A 22,833-nucleotide genomic window follows, 5' to 3' on the forward strand; every position below is an offset into this window, starting at 1 on the left:
CATTTTATAGTCCATTCAGTTCTGTCTGGCACAATTCCAATTATATGCTGTAACTTGAGAATTTGTATTGCTAGGTACTCAGCCCAAAATATTGACTGCTCTTTCCTATGCATAGGTGCTCCCTGACCTGCTGAGTTCCTCCAGCATTTTGTGTGTATTTTACTCTGGATTTCCAGCATCTGCAGAATCTCTTTTGTTTATCCATGAGTGCCGTCACTCTGTTCAATTATGTAATTGCTAATGTCACATTTATCGCCACTGAACGCTCATATGCAATTCCAGCCTTGAACATCAATCAGTAGTATTCACACTGCAGGGTTTCTCATTCTCAGCCAAGCAGCTCTGGGTAATTCTGATCCCTCAACAATGTTCCCAGCTGAGATTAGTTAACTAATTGCTCACCTAAAACACAAGAAAATCTGCAACGCGTACCAAAATTCTGGAGGAACTCAGCAGGTCAGGCAGCATCTATGGAAAAGAGAAAACAGTTGACGTTTTGGGCTAAGACCCTTCATCAAGATTAGTCTGTTTTCCGCAGCCTCTCAATATCTGACTGCATTAGCTGTTTTCTGGTTATTTTGTTCTCCTTTCCTCAAATGGGTCTTTCCAATGCATTACATTTACAACTCATTAACATTGCTACATTACATGGACCGATAGGAGACTGATGGGATGTAACACTAGTCAATCCCTGACCCAGAGTAACATGTTTTACAAACCAAATATAGTGTATAGGGGCTGGGTTGGGGTGGTGTTGACGGTGTCAAGGTCTGTATTTAACATCACTGCCATAATGGTAACCTGGTTGTACAGACCATCATGCTGCTCCTGATTTTGCTTTAACAAAGTTAGAACAAGTTCTGTAAAGGCCAGCAGTATGTTGCATCTTGTTATCACTCAGGCAAAGTTGTAAATGACCCTCAGGACAATCCACAAACATAGCACTTTCCTTCCTTTGAAGAACCATCTTACCATGTTTGACATCTTACCATGATTGTCCCTATACAGCTAGGGAGCTCAGTTTGAGTGGAAACCCATAAATCTAACCTGACTAGTCATTAATCTGCACCTGATTTGTTAATGGATAAAATGCAAAGTTCAAAACCTTCTCGCAATCCCCTTCTCGCAATTCCTCCGTCTCTGCCGCATCTGCTCTCAGGATGAGGCTTTTCATTCCAGGACGAGGGAGATGTCCTCCTTTTTTAAAGAAAGGGGCTTCCCTTCCTCCACCATCAACTCTGCTTTCAAACGCATCTCCCCCATTTCACGCACATCTGCTCTCACTCCATCCTCCCGCCACCCCACTAGGAGTAGGGTTCCCCTGGTCCTCATCTACCACCCCACCAGCCTCCGGGTCCAACATATTATTCTCCGTAACTTCTGCCACCTCCAACGGGATCCCACCACTAAGCACATCTTTCCCTCACCCCCCCCCACTTTCCACAGGGATCGCTCCCTACGTGACTCCCTTGTCCATTCGTCCCCCCCATTCCTCCTGGCACTTTTCCTTGTAAGCGGAACAAGTGCTACACATGCCCTTACACTCCCTCCCTTACCACCATACAGGGCCCCAGACAGTCCCTCCAGGTGAGGCGACACGTCACCTGTGAGTCGGCTGGAGTGATATACTGTGTCCGGTGCTCCCGATGTGGCCTTCTATATATTGGCGAGACCTGACGCAGACTGGGAGACCACTTTGCTGAACACCACGCTCTGTCCGCCAGAGAAAGCAGGATCTCCCAGTGGCCACACATTTTAATTCCACATCCCATTCCCATTCTGATATGTCTATCCACAGCCTCCTCTACTGTAAAGATGAAACCACACTCAGGTTGGAGGAACAACACCTTATATTCTGTCTGGGTAGCCTCCAACCTGATGGCATGAACATTGACTTCTCTAACTTCCGCTAATGCCCCACCTCCCCCTCGTACCCCATTTCTCTCTCTCTCCTTTTTCTCCCTCTGTCCCTCTGACTATACCCCTTGCCCATCCTCTGGGTTTCCCCCCCTCCCCCTTTTCCTTCTCCCTGGACCTCCTGTCCCATGATCCTCTAATATCCCCTTTGCCAATCACCTGTCCAGTTCTTGGCTCCATCCCTCCCCCTCCTGTCTTCTCCTATCATTTTGGATCTCCCCCTCCCCCTCCCACTTTCAAATCTCTTACTAGCTCTTCCCTCAGTTAGTCCTGACGAAGGGTCTTGGCCCGAAACATCGACTGTACCTCTTCCTAGAGATGCTGCCTGGCCTGCTGCACTCACCAGCAACTTTGATGTGTGTTGCTCAAAACCTCTAATGTTTATTTTGCCTCTGTTGTTCTTTCCTGTTAAGTGTCTGTAATGCTAACTTTACCAGTCTCCTAGCTTCCGACCTGTGTAAACTTGAGCTGAACCAGAATGAAATCATCTGAATGCTCTCCTGTGCTAAGTCTCTCTGACTATTGTCATTAAATCATCAGTGCTTGTCTAAGTTCCATTACCAGATGAGAACTTTGTTTCAAAAAGACCATTCAGAAAACCAAAGGTACCGGTTCTGCCTATTTACTAACCAACAACTTCATTCCTGTCACTGTCTGAAAGTGAACCAAGTTGCTTGCAACCTTGTTTTCATACCTGATCCTGCCTGGGCCATCACAGAGACTAGCTCATTTCCATTGTGCAGTATTATCTAACTCTACCCTTACCTCAACCCAGCTCAAAATCTTCCTTTCCTTTTTCAAGAAACAGTTTTAAACCTATCTCCTCAACTATGCTTTTTGCCATCCTTTTAGCATCTGGTAATATGACTCTGCATCTTTTAAAAAAAATGTTATAATGCCAGGGTACATTTTTGCTCGATAGTAAGAGCTGTATGATTTGAGGTTGTTGCTGTTACTTCTGGTTTGCACATCCAGTCCCTATAAAGAGCTGTTGATTTTGAAATCCAGCTTTTATCATCTATCAAAATCTTTTGCTTTATTCCACTTCCACTGTCTAGCCACACCTTGCCTTATTTATTTCTTCATGACAATATGGATATTTTAATTTCCTCACTTAGTATAACACTTCCAAAAGCTTTGGCATTCTCTGCAAGAACTAGATGCATTGAGAAGAAGGGAGTGGAATTAGAGGGAAGATGGGGCCTGAGTTCACATGGGAGAAAGCATTTTGCCGGCCAGCAATGTTTTGTGATCCCGGGAGGAACATTCCTGATGTGAAATTTAGTTTACTTTGGAGTCTTCCATTGTAAAATAACTTGCAGATACCTTATATTTCCAGCTGATAAACACTTGGATTTTCTTAGATTATTAAATGGATGAACATAATCAACCTTTTACCGCTTTTCATCTTCAGATAGCAGAATCATTTGCTCCAGGTTTTTGTTAGTATGATGACCTGCACACGCTGCTTAAGGATCTGTGCATGCTGCGTGAGAAGGAAGATGACTTGGGCAAAGGTGTAAGTGATAAGAGTTCTCCAACAGGAAATGCTGGAGAAGATTTAGTCCTTGGTATGATTGGAATTACTGAAGAATGAAATGAATACATCCGTGGGGGTTGAGAAGTGACTTAATAATAATTGATGACATATGCATGTTGCCTGAGAACATATGCAAGTTCTGAGATCATGTATAGACATTGTATGCTCGTGCATGTGTGCAACAGGCAGAATGATAGAACACATGGCATCTTGGGACCTGGCTTTCCAAGACTCACATGCTTCAGGGAATTTGGCTGCAAATGTCAGACAAGCTGCTTTGTGGAAAGGAGGGTATTCTTTTCTCCATAGTTGAAATAATATGCTTTAATTGCTGTTAAAATAATTTCTTTCCAAAACATCCAGAGCTTGGATATGTGGAATGCCAATTAGCATGGGGATCATTTTGCTTTTACCACAAGTATGCAAATTGATTCAAATACTTAGGAGTTCAAAAAACTGAAAGTTCAAACTAAATTTTATAACCAAAATACATATATGTCACCATATACTATCCTGAGATTCACTTTCCTGCGTTATACTCAGCAAATCTATGGAATAGTAACTATAACAGGATCAGTGAAAGATCAACCAGAGTGCAGAAGACAACAAACTGTGCAAATGCAAATATGAATAAATAGCAATAAATAACGAGAACATGTGATATGAGTCCTTAAGGTGAGATCATTGGTTGTGATGATGAGTGTCATTACCCCCTTTTATTCAAGAGCCTGATGGTTGAGGGATAGTAACTGTTCTTGATTAATTATTAAAGTCTGTCACTAGCCTTGTGGCCCATCAGGCCAGTGCTTATGCCGGTGTCCGTGGTGTGAAGCGACTGAGAGTACGAGACTCCCCCCCACCCCGGATAAGACGCCAGTCTATCATGTGGTTAACCCCCAGCATTTTTGCCGGTACCCATTCTCAGCTGGGTAGACTGGAGCATTGTGTGGTTAAATGCCTTACTTAAGGACACACACGCTGCCTCGACCGAGGCTCGAACCCACGACCTTCAGATCGCTAGTCCAACGCCCAAACCGCCACGCGCCACACAACTGTTCTTCAGCCTAGTGGTTTAAGATAATAAAAAATAGAAGAATTCTCATAAAATACATTTTTTTATCTCAAGTTTTTGTTTCTTCCAATGAAGGATTGGTTTTAAAATACTTTCTGATTGTTTTGGAACTTTAAAAATACTGTACATATTCATGGCTCAACAATGACAGCACTTTAGTTTGATGATGGCTGAACATCCCGAAAACTTTTCATAATCTATTAATTTTATTGCCTAGTATTTATTTTTTAAATTTTCTATTGTAAGTGCTGAATACTATACATGAGAAAGTAAAAGAGGTAAATAAATTTGCAGGTTATTTCTATTTATGACTCATTCTGCTCTATCAATGATTGGTGCTACTTCAGGAGTTAAAAACTGAGGCATACTAATTCCACACTTTTAGACCGATTGCAAAATATGGTCTAAGAGTTGAGATTATGAAATCTAAGGTCATTTCAACATGTGTGGTTAACGTTATTTTGGCATCAACCCATCCCTTATTATAACATTTTCAGCAAATAGATTTCTGACATATTGTTGTAAACAACGTTACTTGGCTGCCACGGATGACATATGGCAGAATTTAAAGATGGTTTAAATCTTCATCCAACCTCCTGCAAGAATGACATTTATAGCAGCTTCTTTGTTGCCCTGAATATAATACAACCGGCCCCATTACAATTTGAAAATTATTGCTGAATAATTGTCTTGCCTATTTCCAGTTAAAACTGCAATGAGGTACCATTCAATTCTCTGAAAAAATGTGTTTTGAACTTATTTTAAATACAATGGAAGTGAAAAATAGTAAGTCATCTTCTAAACTTTTTTTTAGAAAGATTGGTTTATTTATTTACTGGAAACACGCCAAAGCATGAAAGGTACTTTTTCTGTCAGAAAAAGAATGGTGTACATCTGGGAAAAGCAGAGTGTGTTGATTTCTTTTGATTTTGTTTAATTTTTGTTTTTTACAACACTAATTTAGGCCATTGGGGGAATATTGAAAATTTTATTTTTATGTCAATAATTCAGCACAAAACCATCAACTGGGCCCCATTTGTGCAATATATTTGTAAATCATAGCTGAGAAGGCAGGAAGCTCTTTGTGCCGTGGGTCACTGGATTAAGTTACTAGTGCTAGCAGTGAGTCTGAAATGCTGCAATAATTCAAATCGGAGCTTTACAAGTTCATGTGAGTGCAATGTTCCGTATTTCCTTACAGTAGAGAAGGAGACTATTCAGCTCATTGAGGTGAAGATGCCTTACAGAAGAATTTCGTCATCCCCATTCCTCATTTCTTTCCTCAAAACGACTCTCAAATACACCCATTGATTCTCTTACAATATGTATACTAAAGACACTTTGCAGTAGCCAGTCAACCCACCAACCAGTGTCTTTTGATTGTGGGAAGCAACTGAAGCACTGGAGGTAAACTCACACAGTCGGAGGGAGCACGCAGACACCACTGGAAGTCACTGTCAAATCAGGGTTATTGGAACTTTGAAACAACAACTCAACCAGTAGCACCACTATGCAGTCAACGTGGTTTTAAGAGGAGGGTAAGAGCAGTATTCGTAACCAGGGTATTATTGAACATGCATGATTACATAAGGCAATTAGACAGAATTTTATTGACTTTTTACCAAAGACATTCTTCCTTGCTTATTGATCTCTCTCAGAAGATTATGTGGCTGTAATAGGAATTGTGGAAGATGGTGGGGAAAGGGAGAGTGCTTGGGTGTAAAGCATTTAAAAGTTTGTACAGATAGCACAATAATAGATAGTATAAGCTTGATGGACCAGTTGGTCATGTTGTGTTATATTTGTTTTGTGCTTGGCTGTACATTACACTGAAGTAGCAACATGTAGTCTTGTGTCAACAGGCCTTTCAGCCCATCTAGTCCTTGCCAACCTGATCTTCTATCTAATCCCATCTACCTGCTCTTGGACTATATCCCTCCAAACCCCATCCAATCTTCTCTTAAATATTACAACTGAACCCACATCTATCATTCTGCTGGTCATTTGTTCCACACATGCACCACCCTCTGAGTGAAGAAGTTTCCCTTCAGATTGTCCTTAAACATTTCACCTTTCACTCTAAAACCATAACCTCTAGTTCTAGACTTACTCAACCTGAGGGAAAAATGACTGCATGCATTCATCCTATCTATACCTCTCATAATTCTGTATAATTCTAAATGACCCCTCATTCTCCTGTGTGGAGGGAAATGAAGTCCAAACCTTTTCAATCTTTCCCTTTAACTCAGGCCATCAAACCCTAGCAACATACTTGTAAATTTTCTCTGCACTCTTTTAAACTTACTAATATCTTTCCTGTTAGGCAAGTGACCAAGATTGCACAAAATACTCTAAATTTAGCCTCTCCAATGTTTAATATAACATCCCAATTCCAGTACTGCATGCTCTGATTTATGAAGGCCAATATATTTAAAGGTCTCTTTGTAACCTTTTCTACCTGTGAGACCACTTTCAAGGTATTATAGATCTGCATTCCCAGGTCCCTTTTTCCTATTTCATGCCTCAGAGCCTGGCCATTCAATCTGTAAGTCTTACCCTAGTTAGTCCTCCCAAAGTTCAACACTTCACATTTGTCGGCATTAAGTACTATTTGCCATTATTTTAACCCATTTTCCCAGATGGTCAAGATCATGCTGCAAGTTTTGATAACCTTTCCTATTGTCCACTATAATTCTAATCTTGGTGTCATCTACTCATTTGCTGATCCAGTTTACCACATTATCATCTAAGTCATTAATGTAGATAATAAACAACAATGGAGCCAGCACCGATCCCTGCCGCATACCACTACTCACAGGCCTCCAGTCAGAGAGACAACCATCATCCACCACTCCCTGGCTTCTCCCACTAAGCTAATGTTGACTCCAATTAGCTACTTCTTCCTGAATACTAAGTGACTTAATCTTCTGGACAAGCCTCCCATGAAGGACTTTGTCAAAGGCCTTGCTAAAGTCCATGTGGGTAATGTCCACTGCTTTCTTTCTTGGTCATTAATTATCACTTCATTTCTGCATTATGAACATTGACCTATGTACATTATAAAAAAATGCAACAAAAGGGAAAAACTTAAAGATAAATTACATTGCAGGCAAACCTCAGAAGGTTGATTATACTTTCGAAAGAAGTTGACAGTTTCTACTCCCCTTTTCCACAGTAATAAATCTCCGTGGGAGTTATTGTGCTCATACTTCTTAAGTTATTAGTGCAGCACTTCCTGTGCATATGTTCAAGATCATTTTTGACCCGCTCATGCTTTTAATTGTCAAACAAAAATGTAAACCAGAAACATCTGTGTTATCTACCAAACATATCAAGACTTCCCTCCTTCCATGGACAGAGTAAAGAACATTAACTTTAATTTTAAAAAAATGAAAGGTGCTTAGTATGCAATTTGAGATGCTTTAGCTATTTGTTTTTATTATATATTTTGATTCCCACAGGACTTGTCCTACAAAGACCGTCACTGGCATGAAGCCTGTTTCAACTGCTTCCTGTGCAAGCAGTCACTAGTGGATAAGCCATTTGCTGCCAAGGATGAACAGCTGTTCTGTACAGAGTGTTACACCAATGAGTATTCCTCGAAGTGTCAGGAATGCAAGAAAGCAATCATTCCAGGTAGGAGCAAAATTTTGAACTTTTTTTTTGCTTATTTGTAGGTTATATGCCAAGAATGTCTATTCATCATCATTTGCCTTTGGGAAGATACTTTCAGTTCCTGTGGTGGAGGTACTCCCATGGTGCTGTTGAGTATGGCAGATCAGGATGATGGAGATAAACTTCCAAGTTAGGACAGCATACAACTTGAAAATGAACCTTGTGCCATGCTGTATCTCTATACCAGATGTTCCTAACCTGGGTTCCACGGTCTCCATGCTTGCTGGTATTGGTCCATGGCATTAAAAAAAAAGGTTGGGAACCCCTGCTCTATACAGTATGTGCCTCTGTAATGTTCATTTTCAGGTCACACACTTTTAGGTAGCAGAGGCTGCAAGTTTAAGAGCAATTGTCAAAGAAGACCAGTGAATTTCTACAGTGCATTTTATAGATAATGCACACTGGTAAGATAATAAGGTAAGAAATAAAGAAATTGAAGCAGGTCAGCTACTGTATTTGGCTTCTCGCCCCTGTTTCTTCAGATCATAAGAACATAAGAAATAGGAGCAGGAGTACGCCATCTGGCCAGTCGAGCCTGCTCCGCCATTCAATAAGATCATGGCTAATCTGGCCGTAGACTCATCTCCACTTACAGTGCCTTGAGAAAGTATTCAGTCCACATGACTATTTCCACATTTTACTGTCCTATTTTCTAAACTTAAAATATATTGAGATAGGATTTTTTGAGCTAATCTACACATTGAGCATTATGTCAAATAAAAAGAAAAATTCCAAAACCTATCAGCAATGTAGTAAAAATTAAAAAACAAAATGGTGAGAGTGAAAAGTATTCAACCCCTATGCTGACTTTCCTCAAGTGGAATGCTCAAGTGGAATTATCTTACCAACTCACCCAGTTTGTTGATGCAGAAAATTGGAGGATCACGAATAAATATCCCCACTCTCTCTGCAAGATCCAACGGTGTGGTAGATTTTCAACAGACAAACCAAAATGAAGACAAAAGAGCATTCAAGGCAAGTGAGGGAAATGATAATAAAGAAGCACAAATTTGGGGAAGTGTACAAAGGCATTGAACGTACCTTGGAGCTCAGTGCAGTCCCCATCATGAAATAGTGGAGATATATGAAACCACAGTCACACTACCTAGGTGAGGCCACCCCTCTAAACTTTGTCGCTACAGAATAATGGCTCTTGTAAGGGAGGTTACCGTGACGCTAACAGTCACTCTGAGTGAGCTTCAGAAGTCAGTGGCTGCAAATGGAAATGAAGTGTATAGCTCCACAATCTCTAATGTCTTGCACAAAAAGGGTGCTTAAAGAGTGGCAAGGAAAAAACCCTGGCTTAAAAAAAGCATATCCTTGCCCATTAAGACTTTGCAAAGTGTCACTTAGAAGATACTGTAAAGATGTAGAAGAAGATCTTGTGGTCAGAATTGACTGAAGTGAAACTTTTTGGTCTCAGTATTAACTGTACATGTGGCATTAATCTAATAACGTGGCATCATCAGCCAAGTAACACCACCCTACTGTAAAGTATGGTGGAGGTGGCATCATGCTATGGGGATTCTTTTCAGCAGCAGGGACTGAAAATCTAGTCAAGATTGATGGGAAGATGAATGCAGATACATACACAGAGATCCTGGATAAAATCCTTCCAGCCTCTGCCAATAAGCTTAAACTGGGGAGGAAGTTTGTCTTTCAGCAGGACAATGACCCAAAGCACACTGCCAGAGCAACCATGGAGATAGATACCGTAGATAGATACAGTGCCTAAAAAGAGTATTCACCCCCCCCCTTGGAAGTTTTCATGCTTTATTGTTTTACAATATTGAATCTCAGTGGACTGAATTTGACTTTTTGACACTGATCAACAGAAAATGACTCTTTCATGTCAAATGGAAAACTGATCTCCACAAAGTGATCTAAATTAATTACAAATATAAACCACAAAATAATTGATATGATACACCAAATCATCACTGGTACAGCCAATTGGTTTTGGAATTCTCATAATTAGTTAAATGGAGATCTGCTTTCTGAGATCTGTGTGCAGTCAAGGTGTTCCAATTGATTGTAGTAAAAATACACCTGTATCTGGAAGGTCCAATGGATGGTGAGTAAGTATTCTGGCAAAAACTACACCAAGAAGACAAAAGAACACTGCAAGAAACTCTGCGAAATGGTTATCAAAAAGCATGAGTCAGGAGATCGATATAAGAAAATTTCCAAGTCACTAAGTATTCCTTGGAGTACAGTTAAGTCAATCATCAAGAAATGGAAAGAATATAGCACAGCTATAAATCTGCCTAGAGCAGGCCGTCCTCAAAAACTGAGTGACCGTGCAAGAAGGGGACTAATGAAGGAGGCCACCAAGAGACCTAAGACAACTCTGGAGGAGTTACAAACTTCAGTGGCTGAGATGGGAGAGGCTGCACAGACAACAATTGTTGCCTGGGTATCTCACCAGTCACAGCTTTATGGGAATGTGGCAAAGGTAAGGCCACTGTTGAAAAAAACTCACATGAAATCTTGGCTAGAATTTGCCAGAACACATGTGGAAGATTCTGAAGTCTGCTGGAAGACAGTTCTATGGGCTGATGAAACCAAAATTGAGCTTTTTGACCATCAAACTAAATGCTATGTCTGGCATAAGCCAAGCACCGTGCATCATCAAAAACACACCAACCCTTCCATGAAGCATGGTGTGGCTGCATCATACAGTGGGAATGCTTCACTGCAGCAAGCCCTGGAAGGCCTGTAAAGGTAGAGTTTAAAATGAATGCAGCAAAATACAGGGAAATCCTAGAGGAAAATATCACACAGTCTGAATGAGAACTGCGATTTGGGAGATTTGTTTTCCAGCAAGACAATGACCTCAAGCATAAAGCCAAAGCTGCACAGGAGTGGCATATAAACAACAAAGTTAATGCCCTCCACTGGCCAAGTCAGAGTCCAGACCTCAATCCAATTGAGAATTTGCGGCTGGACTTGAAAAGCACCATTCACTCATGATCCCCATGCAATCTGACAGAGTTTGTGCAGTTTTATAAAGAAAAATGGGGAAAATTGCAGTGTCCAGATGTGCAAAGTAAATAGAGACCTATCCACACAGACTCAAGGCTGTAGTTGTTGCCAAAATGCATCTACTAAATACTGACTTGAAGGGGGTGAATACTTATGCAACCAATTATTTTGTGTTTTATATTTGTAATTAATTTAGATCACTTTGAAGTGGTCTCTTTTCACCTTGACACGCAAGAGTCTTTTTGTGTTGATCAGTGTCAAAAAAGCCATATTAAGTCCATTGTGATTCAACGCTGTAAAACAATAAAACATGAAAATTTCCGAGGGGGGGGTGAATATTTCTTATAGGCACTGTAGATAGATACTTTATTGATCCCAAAGGAAATTACAGCATGACAAGTACAAAGATATACAAATATTAAAAGAGAAGTAAGAAAGAATTTTAAAATTTACCTTAAAAATAAGATGTACAAGATGAACAAGTTAATGATTACAAGTTTTCCAGGTTCACAGTAAGTGCAAGAATTACTGTAATATTATAGAGTAATGGGTACACATTCATACCGTCCAGATAAGAAGTGATGGTAGTTTTGCACAGTATTGCACAGAGTGTCCGCAATAGCAGGCTTCAAATGAAGAAAACGGATGTCCTTGAGTGGTGCAGTCAGAGTCCTGACCTTATCTGATCAAACAGCTCTGGTAAGACTTCAAGAATGCTGTCCACTGCTGCACCCCAACTAACCCGGCACAGCTTGAGCAAGGAGGAATGGGCAAATCTTGTTCTATCATGTTGTAGAAAGTTCAGGGACTTATTGAAAAAGACTATTGGCTGTTTTAACTGTGAGAGGTGGTTCACCTAAGTACTGAGGAAAGGAGGATGAATATTTTTGAATGCTGACATTGCAGTTTTTTAAATTTTTAGTTTCTCATGCTATACAATTTTTTTAGGCTCTACTCTGAAAAAAAAAGAGCATGTAATTCACAAGTAAAAATTCTCAGTTAAATTGTTCAAAGTCCCTGGTTGTAATACTCATTTATGTGAACAAAGGGTTGAGGGCTGAATACTTTTACAAGGCACTGTATCTGCTTTTTCCTGATAACCCTTAATTCTCCATCTATACAAAAATCTATCTAACAGTGTCTTAAATATATTTAATGAGGTAGCCTCTACTGCTTCCTTGGTCCGATACTTCTCCATTCAATTAGATCGCGCTGATCTTTGAAGTTTCTCTGAATGTCTCTTATATCCTGATTGCCTTAAAATTGATGTCAGACTGACAATTTGGCCTACAGTGGTTTCTTTGTGACTCTACATTTATTTACTAAAAACCTCTAAGGCCACAAAACAGATTAAGAAGGCTGATGACTGTTTTTTCTTTAAATAGTTGAGCTAAAAACAGCACACACATGTTTGGCTGCTTGACGGTCAGGAGAAGACAGTTTTCATTATTGCCTGCACCAAAGTCATTAGGAAAGAAAAAAGTTTTTTCAAAGCATAAAATGTGATAAAATTTGAAGTCTAAGCTAAAGATAGACAAGAAAGTTATGCATTAGTTGAATTATCTCCTTCACTTAACATATAATTAAAGTTCATCTTTGTTGGGTAAATCTTTGTATTGCCAAACAGATTGTAAAGAATAATTATGATTTCGTAGTTTAATGTCATAAGCCAATGTATTCTGAGAAGATTCAAGTTAGTAGGTATGTTTTAATTGCTTGATATTCAATTGCTTGTACAGCATGCTCCGTCGGTCTGGTATAGGAGGAACAATAGCAAATTCTTTACTGTTTCAGAATTAGCTGGTGGGAAAGCAAGATGTGTCAACTGAATATTTGTTTTGCATCGTCTCTCAAAAAAAATATAGGCACTCGCAAGATGGAACATAAGGGGAACAGCTGGCATGAGGCTTGTTTCATTTGTCATCACTGTCAGCAGCCAATGGGCACAAAAAGCTTCATTCACAAGAATGATCAGAACTATTGTGTGCCGTGTTATGAAAAACAGTTTGCCATGCACTGTGTGCAGTGCAAGAAGGTGAGCGAGATCATAGAGTCAAAGAGTTGTAGAGTCATACAGCACAGAACAGACCCTTACCCATTGACCATCCAGCACCCACTTACCCAAATCCTATTTTAAACTCCATATACCCTTCAACTCCTCACAAACTCTATCACTTATGCCCACTCAGAGGTAATTAACAGTTTCAATTAACCCACCAACCTACACTTCCTTGGGATGCATGAGGGAAATGGATCACCCTTAACAAGCTACACAGTCATAGGGAGAATGAAAAACTCCATACAGATAGCACCCAAACACAGTATTAAAACCATATTGCTGAAGTTGTACCACTGTCTGACCCTGAAGTGATTCAATATATAGGGAGCTGAAAATCCTGAGTATCTTCAGCATTTTCGAAATACTGGAGATATCAATTAAGTCAACTGCATCCATGGAGAGGAATAGTTAATGGTTCAGTTTGATGACCTGAATTATTTATTGCTTTCAACCTGAATCACTAATTGCAGTTCTCTCTCTGTTGATGCTGCCTGACCTAACAAGTATCTCCACCATTTATTTCAGATTTACAGCAACCACATTTTTTTGTGTGTATTTTGTTTTGGTTACCGATAGCTAGAAAACTTTGCTTGGAATCTTTCTGCATCTTTTTGAAAAAGCAAAGTGGAGTGTGCATGCTGAAAAACCCAAGGTAATGTCTTCTGTTTCACTTTTGTAGATTGGCCACATATCTGATAAGGTAAAATATGATAAAACAACAAACATGCTAGGTTCTAACCATCTTCATAAATCTCTTTCTCCAGTACTCACCACCTTTATACCTATTGAATGTATTTGCCACCAGTCTGGAGATTAATTGCTCAAATTCCTATTCCTTTCTTTCAAATGTCTGATAGTTAATCAATCCTGATATATTTTATTTCTCTGTCTTCTTCAACCATTTTACTTTTCTGACAAAACATCATCAATCTGAACGATTAATTCTGTCGCTCTCTGCACAACTGCTAACTAGCCTGCTTCCATTTCAGATATCTAGAATTTGCATACTTTTGATTTTGTATAGGTGTGTGGAGTCACAATATTGTCCTTTTATAGAGCACAGCACAGAAACTAGCCCTTCAGCAGATCATGTCCATCCCTACCATTTTTTAAATCAACATTTAGTCCATACCTTTTATGGCTGGTGATTCAAGCGCCTATCTAGATGTTTCATAAATGTTGTGTGAGTCCCTGTCTCGACAACCTCCTCAGGCAATGTGTTCCAGATTTGAACCACTGTGAGTGGAAAAAAAATCCCCCTTCAGATCTCAACTAAAGCTTTCACCTTACATCTCTGCCCTCATTTTACTCAACTCAAGGTGCTACGATACTATTACTATCTTCACTATCTAATACCCTCATAACTTTGTACTATCAGGTAACCCCCCTGTCTCCCCTACTCTAAGGAAAATTAACCTGATTTCTTTCATAACTGATATGTTGTAATCCAGGCAACATCACTGCACATATTCCACAGTATGCATATTCTAAGACTGATCCCTTTCATTATACATATTTGAACTTTCCAGTGAGCTCCTACACAGTAATCATGAACAGGAACTCTCCCTGCTTTCAATTCAGCCGAGGGAAGGAAGCTGAAGGCATGAGGTGGGGTAAGACGATGGAATGCCAGTAAAATGAAGTTAACAGAATAATACTTAGAAGAACATTGATCAAAAAGTCATGAAGCAATAATAACTGTCTCTAAGTATGATCAAAGAGACCAACAAACGAGATGCTATAAGAACTCAGTGGATAAGGCAGCATCTATGGATAGAAATGGATAGTTGACATTTTGGCTCAGTCCAGGTATCCTGAAAGATACCAGCTGATCTGCTGGATTCCTCCAGCACCTTGCTGCTGCTTCCAATTCCAGCATCTGCAGTCTCTTGCATCTCTGTTCTCTTTGATAAAACTAAGTTGGTGTAGAGAATTTATTGAAATGTAGGTATCAAATCAGCAGAACATGTAACCACCTGAGCATCACTTACCTGTGGTTTGATATCCTAGTCCTGAACAAGGTAACATCCTTTGACATCGTTAATTTAAGTGTGACTGGGCGAGGTCTCTGTTGGTCACAGTTGACCATGGGTATCACATTCTAGCTGACTAGATATGCAGGCCTGGGCAGTACGATGTGGAGAACAAGCTGTTGCCAATGTAGCAAGCTCCCCCTCTCCATGCATCTGATGAGCCCAAAGGAACGGCAGAGACAGATACAGTTTGGTACCAGAAGTGTCGCAGGAATTGCCAGTCAGCATTGAACTTAGAGACTCCAGCTCCAGATTTTTCCCTTAGGGTTTACTCCTGAAGCCTTCCTCATGAGTGGGTATAGCTGCAAGGCAGTAGAGGTTTGAGATCAGAGTTTTCCTTCTCCTGGATGAGCTGCCAACCATGGCTGATAAGTCCCACTTGGCTGGAGCAACTGGTTTTAAGGCACCAGTAACCCGCCTTTGCCCTTTCTCCCTTCAGTAGAAGCAGTTCTGCTGGGCTTAGTAGTTAAGCCACACATGAAGGCCAGGAGCTGGACTTGGTTGTCAGAAGCTATTTGAGGCACACGCCATTGGGAGCATTTAATAGGTAGTGGGAGCTTATCCCCATTACCATCCCTGGCTATAGCAACCTTAAGGAACCCAAGTACTTCTTTATATTAACATTAAGGTGTTATCTACCTTTATTATCTAGTTCAGTGAATGGTAATAAACAAATGTACTATATTTTATGTTTACAACCTTTATGAATAAAATATATTTTTGAAAAACAAAGTTGACTTCACCGTCAGTACACACAATTGACTTTCTCATAGACCTATGTGTGACTTGAGCTGAATTGCTGCAAAGCCAGATGATGATCAGTCATGGAGAACTGTCAGGGGTTTATTGGCTGTAAGGATTTAAAGCTATTTCTTTGGTTGGTAAAGAAGCCATGTAATTAATCAAATGATTGGCTAATTCCTTTGCTTCTATGGAAACACGACCAGAAGCTTTAATGTTGTGAGAATATTTACTCATTTTCAAAGTTATTTTCACAAATAAATGTCACTTAAATAGCATCTTACATATTTTTACCAACAATGCTATGACATCACTAAAGTATGTCAGTGCTCTATTTATATTAATGAAATATCTGTTTATTAAAGTGACTATATCTTCTGGTACATACATAAATTCTTACTCATAAAAGTAGGAAATTGTCTGATTTTACCTCTCTTTACCATAGATTCAACATTATAATTAAAGATCTGTTATTGTATAATCATTCAAAATGAAATAACTAATATTCTATATTTTATCTTGGTAACCAGGCAATTACCACAGGAGGGGTCACTTACCGTGATCAGCCTTGGCACAAGGAGTGTTTTCTGTGCACAGGATGTAAGAAACCACTGAGTGGACAGCAATTCACCTCACGAGATGAATGTGCCTACTGCCTGGATTGCTTCAGTCATCTCTATGCCAAAAAGTGTGCTGGCTGTACCAATCCAATTGTGGGTAAGTTCTTCAATAAGAGCAGGTTGCGAAAGGAGCAAATTATCGCCAGTTGGTCAGTGGATCCTTCGTACTGGCAACCTGGCAAGACATGTTCACTTGACAACAGGAGCTGGGAAATGCTTAGACCAGATTAGAATACTGCAGAATTTGGGTTGAAAACTTTACCTTCTTGTTTGGGTAGTAATTTGACAGAGTGTGTTGTTTCATCTATTGATGAAGTCATTCGATTTTCATTGGAAAGGGTTTGTCGGTTATCTGCATTCAACATTAGCGTCCAGTTGTTAAAAGTGTTAATTGCCCCCATTCTGCAATTTGAATTGTATCTGCCACTTCCATAAGCTTCATATTACCTTTCTCTCAGTTTGATGTCACTCTATTTCTGCAGTCGCTAAGGCAAAATAATTTAGCTCAAGTTTTGCAATAAATCTGTTATAAAGTCATTGATCTTTATTGAAAAGTCACACTAATTGCAGACATTACATCTCATTATCTGACCTGTAAATAAAAAAAGGTGAAACAAAACAACGGAAGTAAAGCGAACAAGTTGGACAAGAGGCAAAGTATAGTCTCCATAGGGTGATCAACTTGTCATGGACAGTGACAAATGAAATTATATCAGGGGAACGCACAGGTAGGATTTAGAATAGAGTGGGATGTCCATAACCTAATTCATTGACCTGAGAGACAATGAAACCTTTGAGCCCTGTGTTGAAAAATATGTGAACAGGAATTTCAGTAATGATGGAGATGTGTCAAGAAATACAATGGAAGGAAAATAGATGACATTTGTAATAAACTGAGTTTTGGTTTGAAGTTCAGAGTAGACCAGCATTTGGAGGTTGCAATGTTTAATTTAACCTGAACAAGTAAGACAGGACCATTTCGGAAACAGGACTAAGGGTATTAGGTTTCTGATAAATAACTAGGCAGGATAGCTCTAATTCTCATGTGTTTCAGCTATTTATTGGAGTTTCCCAGCAACAATTCTCCCCATTGCTTGCTAAGACACTCTATGTGTATGTCAAAAGCAACACACATACTAAATGCTGGAGAAACTCAGCATCTGTGGAATAGTTGATGTTTCAAACTGAGACCGTTCTTCCGAAATGAGTCAATTCTGAAGTCTTGGCCTGAAACTTCGACTATCTATTCATTTCCATAGATGCCGCCTGACCAGCTGAGTTCCTCCAGCATTTTGTGTGTGTTGCTTTGGATTTCCAGCATCTGCAGACTTTCTGATGTTTATGATGTGTTCATTAACATCTGTTTACCTTCTCCTTACAATTTTCTTTTAGGTCTTGGGGGAAGCAAGTACATCTCATTTGAGGAACGTCAGTGGCATAATGATTGTTTCAACTGTAAGAAATGCTCCATATCCCTGGTGGGCCGTGGCTTCCTCACAGAACGCGATGACATCCTTTGCCCTGAATGTGGGAAAGATCTGTAAGAGGAGATAGGCCAGGAAACAATCTCATAGCAACCTTGACTGCAGCTGCATTAAAACAAAATAACCAGGCTCTCACTTGCTATGGTGCCAATTGCCCACGATGGTATGAGCTTGATAATTGAGACAAATTATTAAAATCAGTTTATGAAATGTTTGTGAATTCAAAGGAAGTTTGCATGAGTCCACCGGGACAAGTGAAAAATTATTATTTTAATTTTATTGGAAGGCACTGATGAAATAAACAATATGAAATATCTCTGTACTTCAATGACCAAAATGTAATGGTGCACATTGTCTCAGCAAAGGATAAAAATTCTGATGAAAGAACACTGAAAGATTTTTCTTTTTATCATAGAAGTGGTACAGATTTAAACATGCAACAGGTTGTGAACTGAACAGAGCTGGAAAGCAGGATCTTATAACTAAATAATTTGGCCTGCTGTTTGCATCAATTATGGCAAAACAAGTTTGAAAGTAAAACTTATATTTTACTGCATGATTACATAGGTGAATAGTAAATAATGATCATAGGTTCATCTGTATTTCATTATTTTTTTCAGGCATTAAATATTTGTAGTATTAAGTGCATTAATAAATTGAAAAAAAAATGTTCCTGTACTCCATTTATGAATAGCTGAAAAATTTGAACCACACACCCACATTTTCCATGCAATGGATCCAGCCGTTCTCTAACTAGTGAATAATACATCGCTCTTGTACACAATAGACAGAAGGTTAGTACTTCACACAGCAAGCAGAGATGAGAGAGCTAAAGGAATCAGCTCTAAAACTGATCCCTATAGTAATATACAGAATATGGACAGATGTATTACTGACTATGCTGCTGTGCTAGGAACTAGACATGACCCCTGGCCTCTCCATTCTCTGCTGGGAATTCAGCATGAACCCCTGCCGTCTCCATTCTCTGCTGGGAATTCAACATAAACCCCTGCCTTCTCCATTCTCTGCTGGGAATTCGACATGATCTCCTGCCCTTCCTGATGGTTTTCTGGCAATTGGGTACAAGTGTATGCCTTTGCTTCGAAATTTCTTTACTTTCATCAATAGCAAACTTGAAAATAATGTCTTTCATTATTTTCAGGGAACCTCATATGGACTGTTGAATTTGCTACTTGTAGAATGATATCTTCTTGTGGAGTAGTGCTGTATAACAAACATTGCATACTAGTCAAAGTATTCTTAGAAAGATCCCATTATAACTTATTAATCTCAGTGTAATAGCTATTTTAGATGATTTATTACCTTTATCCAGATTTACCTTTCTTCTGATCACACTTCCAATCAGATTCCTGGAGAAGTTTTTCTTTTCTGGTTAAGATTATGATGAAAGCCTTTGATGACAAGGGAGTCATAGCGCGGACAGAGGGAAACAGATTTCCCCGACAGCACATGTGCATATTAAACAAAAAGCTGTCAAGGCCTAGAAAATGGTTGATGTGTAAAACAAAAGGAATATCTTGGAAGTAGTGAGTGGACAGGTGCAAACAATATTGGAGGTGTGCTTCCCAGCATATTGGCAAAGGATGAAAAAGATTGCCATTGTGCCTTTCTATTTGCATATATAGGTACTAAATGTTTGTTCACAAGATTGGCTTGCCTTGAATATCGCAGGTTGCAGGCTGGCTGTATTCAGGAAAATATGTGATCAAGGTGTTCTTAAAGGAACCCCTTTACGCAGCCACCAGAAAAGGTAGCTAGGTGATCAGTCTGCGTAACTCTGGAATGGAGTTTCTATAAGACCGTAAGACATCAGAGCAGCATTGAGCCATTTGGCCCTTCGAGTCTGCTCTGCCATTTCATCATGGCTGATCCTTTTTCCCCTCCTCAGCCCCACTCCCCGACCTTCTCCCTGTAACCCTTGATGCTGTTTCCAATCAAGAACCAAACAGTCTCTGCCTTAGATACACCCAAAGACCTGGGCTCTACAGCTGTCTGTGGTAACAAATTCCACAAATTTATCACCCTCTGGCTAAAGAAATTTCTCCTCATCTCGGCTTTAAATGGACACCCCTCTATTCTGAAGCTGTGCCCTTTTGTCCTAGACCTCCCCCACCAAGAGAAAAATCCTTTCCTCATTTACTCTGTCTAGCCCTTTCAACATTCAAAACGTTTCAATGAGATCCTCCTCATCCTTCTACATTCCAGTGAATACAATAGGCAATAGACAATAGGTGCAGGAGTAGGCCATTCGGCTCTTCGAGCCAGCACCGCCATTCACTATGATCACGGCTGATCATCCACTATCAGTATCCAATTCCTGCCTTATCCCCATAACCTTTGATTCCACTAACTTTAAGAGCTCTATCCATCTCTTTTTTGAAAGCATCCAGAGACTTGGCCTCCACAGTCTTCTGGGGCAGAGCATTCCATATATCCACCACTCTCTGGGTGAAAAAGTTTTTCCTCAACTCTGTTCTAAATGGCCTACCCCCTAATTCTTAAACTGTGGCCTCTGGTTCTGGACTCACCCATCAGCGGGAACATGCTTCCTGCCTGCAGCGTGTCCAATCCCTTAATAATCTTACATGTTTCAATAAGATCCCCTCTCAGCCTTCTAAATTGCAATGTATACAAGCCCAGTTGCTCCAATCTTTCGACATATGACAGTCCCGCCATCCCGGGAATTAACCTTGTGAACCTATGCTGCACTCCCTCAATAGCAAGAATGTCCTTCCTCAAATTTGGAGACCAAAACTGCACACAGTACTCCAGGTGTGGTCTCACCAGGGCCCTGTACAGCTGCAGAAGGACCTCTTTGCTCTTATACTCAATTCCCCTTGTTATGAAGGCCAGAATGCCATTAGCTTTTTTCACTGCCTGCTGTACTTGCATGCTTGCTTCCAGTGACTGGTGTACAAGAACACCTAGATCTCATTGTGCTTCCCCTTTTCCTAACTTGACTCCATTTGGATAATAATCTGCCTTCCCGTTCTTACCACCAAAGTGGATAACCTCACATTTATCCACATTAAACTGCATCTGCCATGCATCTGCCCACTCACCCAGCCTGTCCAAGTCACCCTGCATTCTCATAACGTCCTCCTCACATTTCACACTGCCACCCAGCTTTGTGTCATTGGCAAATTTGCTAATGTTACTTTTAATTCCCTCATCTAAATCATTAATATATATTGTAAACAGCTGCGGTCCCGCACTGAACCCTGCGGTACTCCACTGGTCACCGCCTGCCATTCCGAAAGGGACCCGTAAATCGCTACTCTTTGTTTTCTGTCAGCCAGCCAATTTTCAATCCATGTCAGTACTCTGCCCCCAATACCATGTGCCCTAATTTTACCCACTAATCTCCTATGTGGGACTTTATCAAAGGCTTTCTGAAAGTCCAGGTACACTACATCCACTGGCTCTCCCTTGTCCATTTTCATAGTCACATCCTCAAAAAATTCCAGAAGATCAATCAAGCACGATTTCTCCTTCGTAAGTCCATGCTGACATGGACCAATCCTGTTACTGCTACCCAGATGTGTTGTAATTTCATCTTTTATAATTGACTCCAGCATCTTTCCCACCACCGACGTCAGGCTAGCTGGTCTATAATTCCCTGTTTTCTCTCTTCCTCCCTTCTTGAAGAGAGGGACAACATTAGCCACCCTCCAATCCATAGGAACTGATCCTGAATCTATAGAACGTTGGAGAATGATTACCAATGCGTCCACGATTTCTAAAGCCACCTCCTTAAGTACCCTGGGATGCAGACCATCAGGTCCCGGGGACTTATCAGCCGTCAGACCCAACAGCCTATCCAACACCATTTCCTGCCTAATATAAATTCCCTTCAGTTCATCCATTACCCTAGGTCTTCTGGCCACTATTACATCTGGGAGATTGTTTATGTCTTCCCTAGTGAAGACAGATCCAAAGTACCTGTTCAATTCCTTGTTCCCCATAATAAATTCACCCGCTTCTGTCTTCAAGGGTCCAATTTTGGTCTTAACTATTTTTTTCCTTTTCACATACCTAAAGAAGCTTTTACTATCCTCCTTTATATTCTTGGCTAGTTTACCTTCGTACCTCATTTTTTGTCCGCGTATTGCCCTTTTAGTTACCTTCTGTTGCTCTTTAAAAGTTTCCCAATCCTCCGGCTTCCCACTTGTCTTTGCTATGTTATACCTCTTCTCTTTTATTTTTATGCTGTCCATTACTTCCCTTGTCAGCCACGGCCTCCCCTTACACCCCTGAGGATCTTTCTTCCTCTTTGGAATGAACTGATCCTGCACCTTCCGAGACCCAGAGCCATCAAACGTTCTTCGTATGATAACCCTTTCATTCCCAGAATCATCCTTGTGAACCTCCTCTGAACACTCTCCAATACCAGTACATCTTTTCTTAGATGAGGAGCCCAAAACAGTTCACAATACTCAAAGTGAGGCCTCACCAGTGCCTTATAAAGCCTCAGCATCACATCTCTGCTCTTGTGATGAATGCTAAAATTGTATTTGCCTTCCTCACCACCAACTCAACCTGCAAGCTAACTCTTAGGGTGTTCTGCACAAGGCCTCCCAAGTCCCTTTGCATCTCAGATTTATGGATTTTCCCCCCGTTTAAAAAATAGTCTGCACATTTATTTCTACTACTAAAGAGCATGACCATACATTTTCCAACATTGTA

General features: G+C 40.3%; 1 protein-coding gene across 5 annotated transcripts in view; it reads left to right on the forward strand.

Moving 5' to 3' along the window:
* The window catches only part of LOC140200217 (four and a half LIM domains protein 2-like), a 55,708-nt gene extending 36,919 nt beyond the window's left edge, over window positions 1-18,789 (forward strand). For 3 of the 5 annotated variants that reach the window (XM_072263210.1, XM_072263209.1, XM_072263208.1), the window contains 4 exons: window positions 7,991-8,165; window positions 13,055-13,224; window positions 16,553-16,739; window positions 18,035-18,789. In XM_072263210.1, coding sequence (XP_072119311.1) covers window positions 7,991-8,165; window positions 13,055-13,224; window positions 16,553-16,739; window positions 18,035-18,186 — 684 coding nt within the window. In that variant the 3' untranslated portion in view covers window positions 18,187-18,789. Of the gene's footprint in view, window positions 1-2,144; window positions 3,437-5,932; window positions 6,068-7,990; window positions 8,166-13,054; window positions 13,225-16,552; window positions 16,740-18,034 lie in introns of those variants that run through there. The other 2 variants (XM_072263211.1, XM_072263212.1) reach the window with 2 other exon arrangements.
* Window positions 18,790-22,833: the final 4,044 nt, after the last annotated feature.

This window comes from Mobula birostris, chromosome 7 (assembly GCF_030028105.1).
Source record: "Mobula birostris isolate sMobBir1 chromosome 7, sMobBir1.hap1, whole genome shotgun sequence".
NCBI lineage: Eukaryota > Metazoa > Chordata > Chondrichthyes > Myliobatiformes > Myliobatidae > Mobula > Mobula birostris.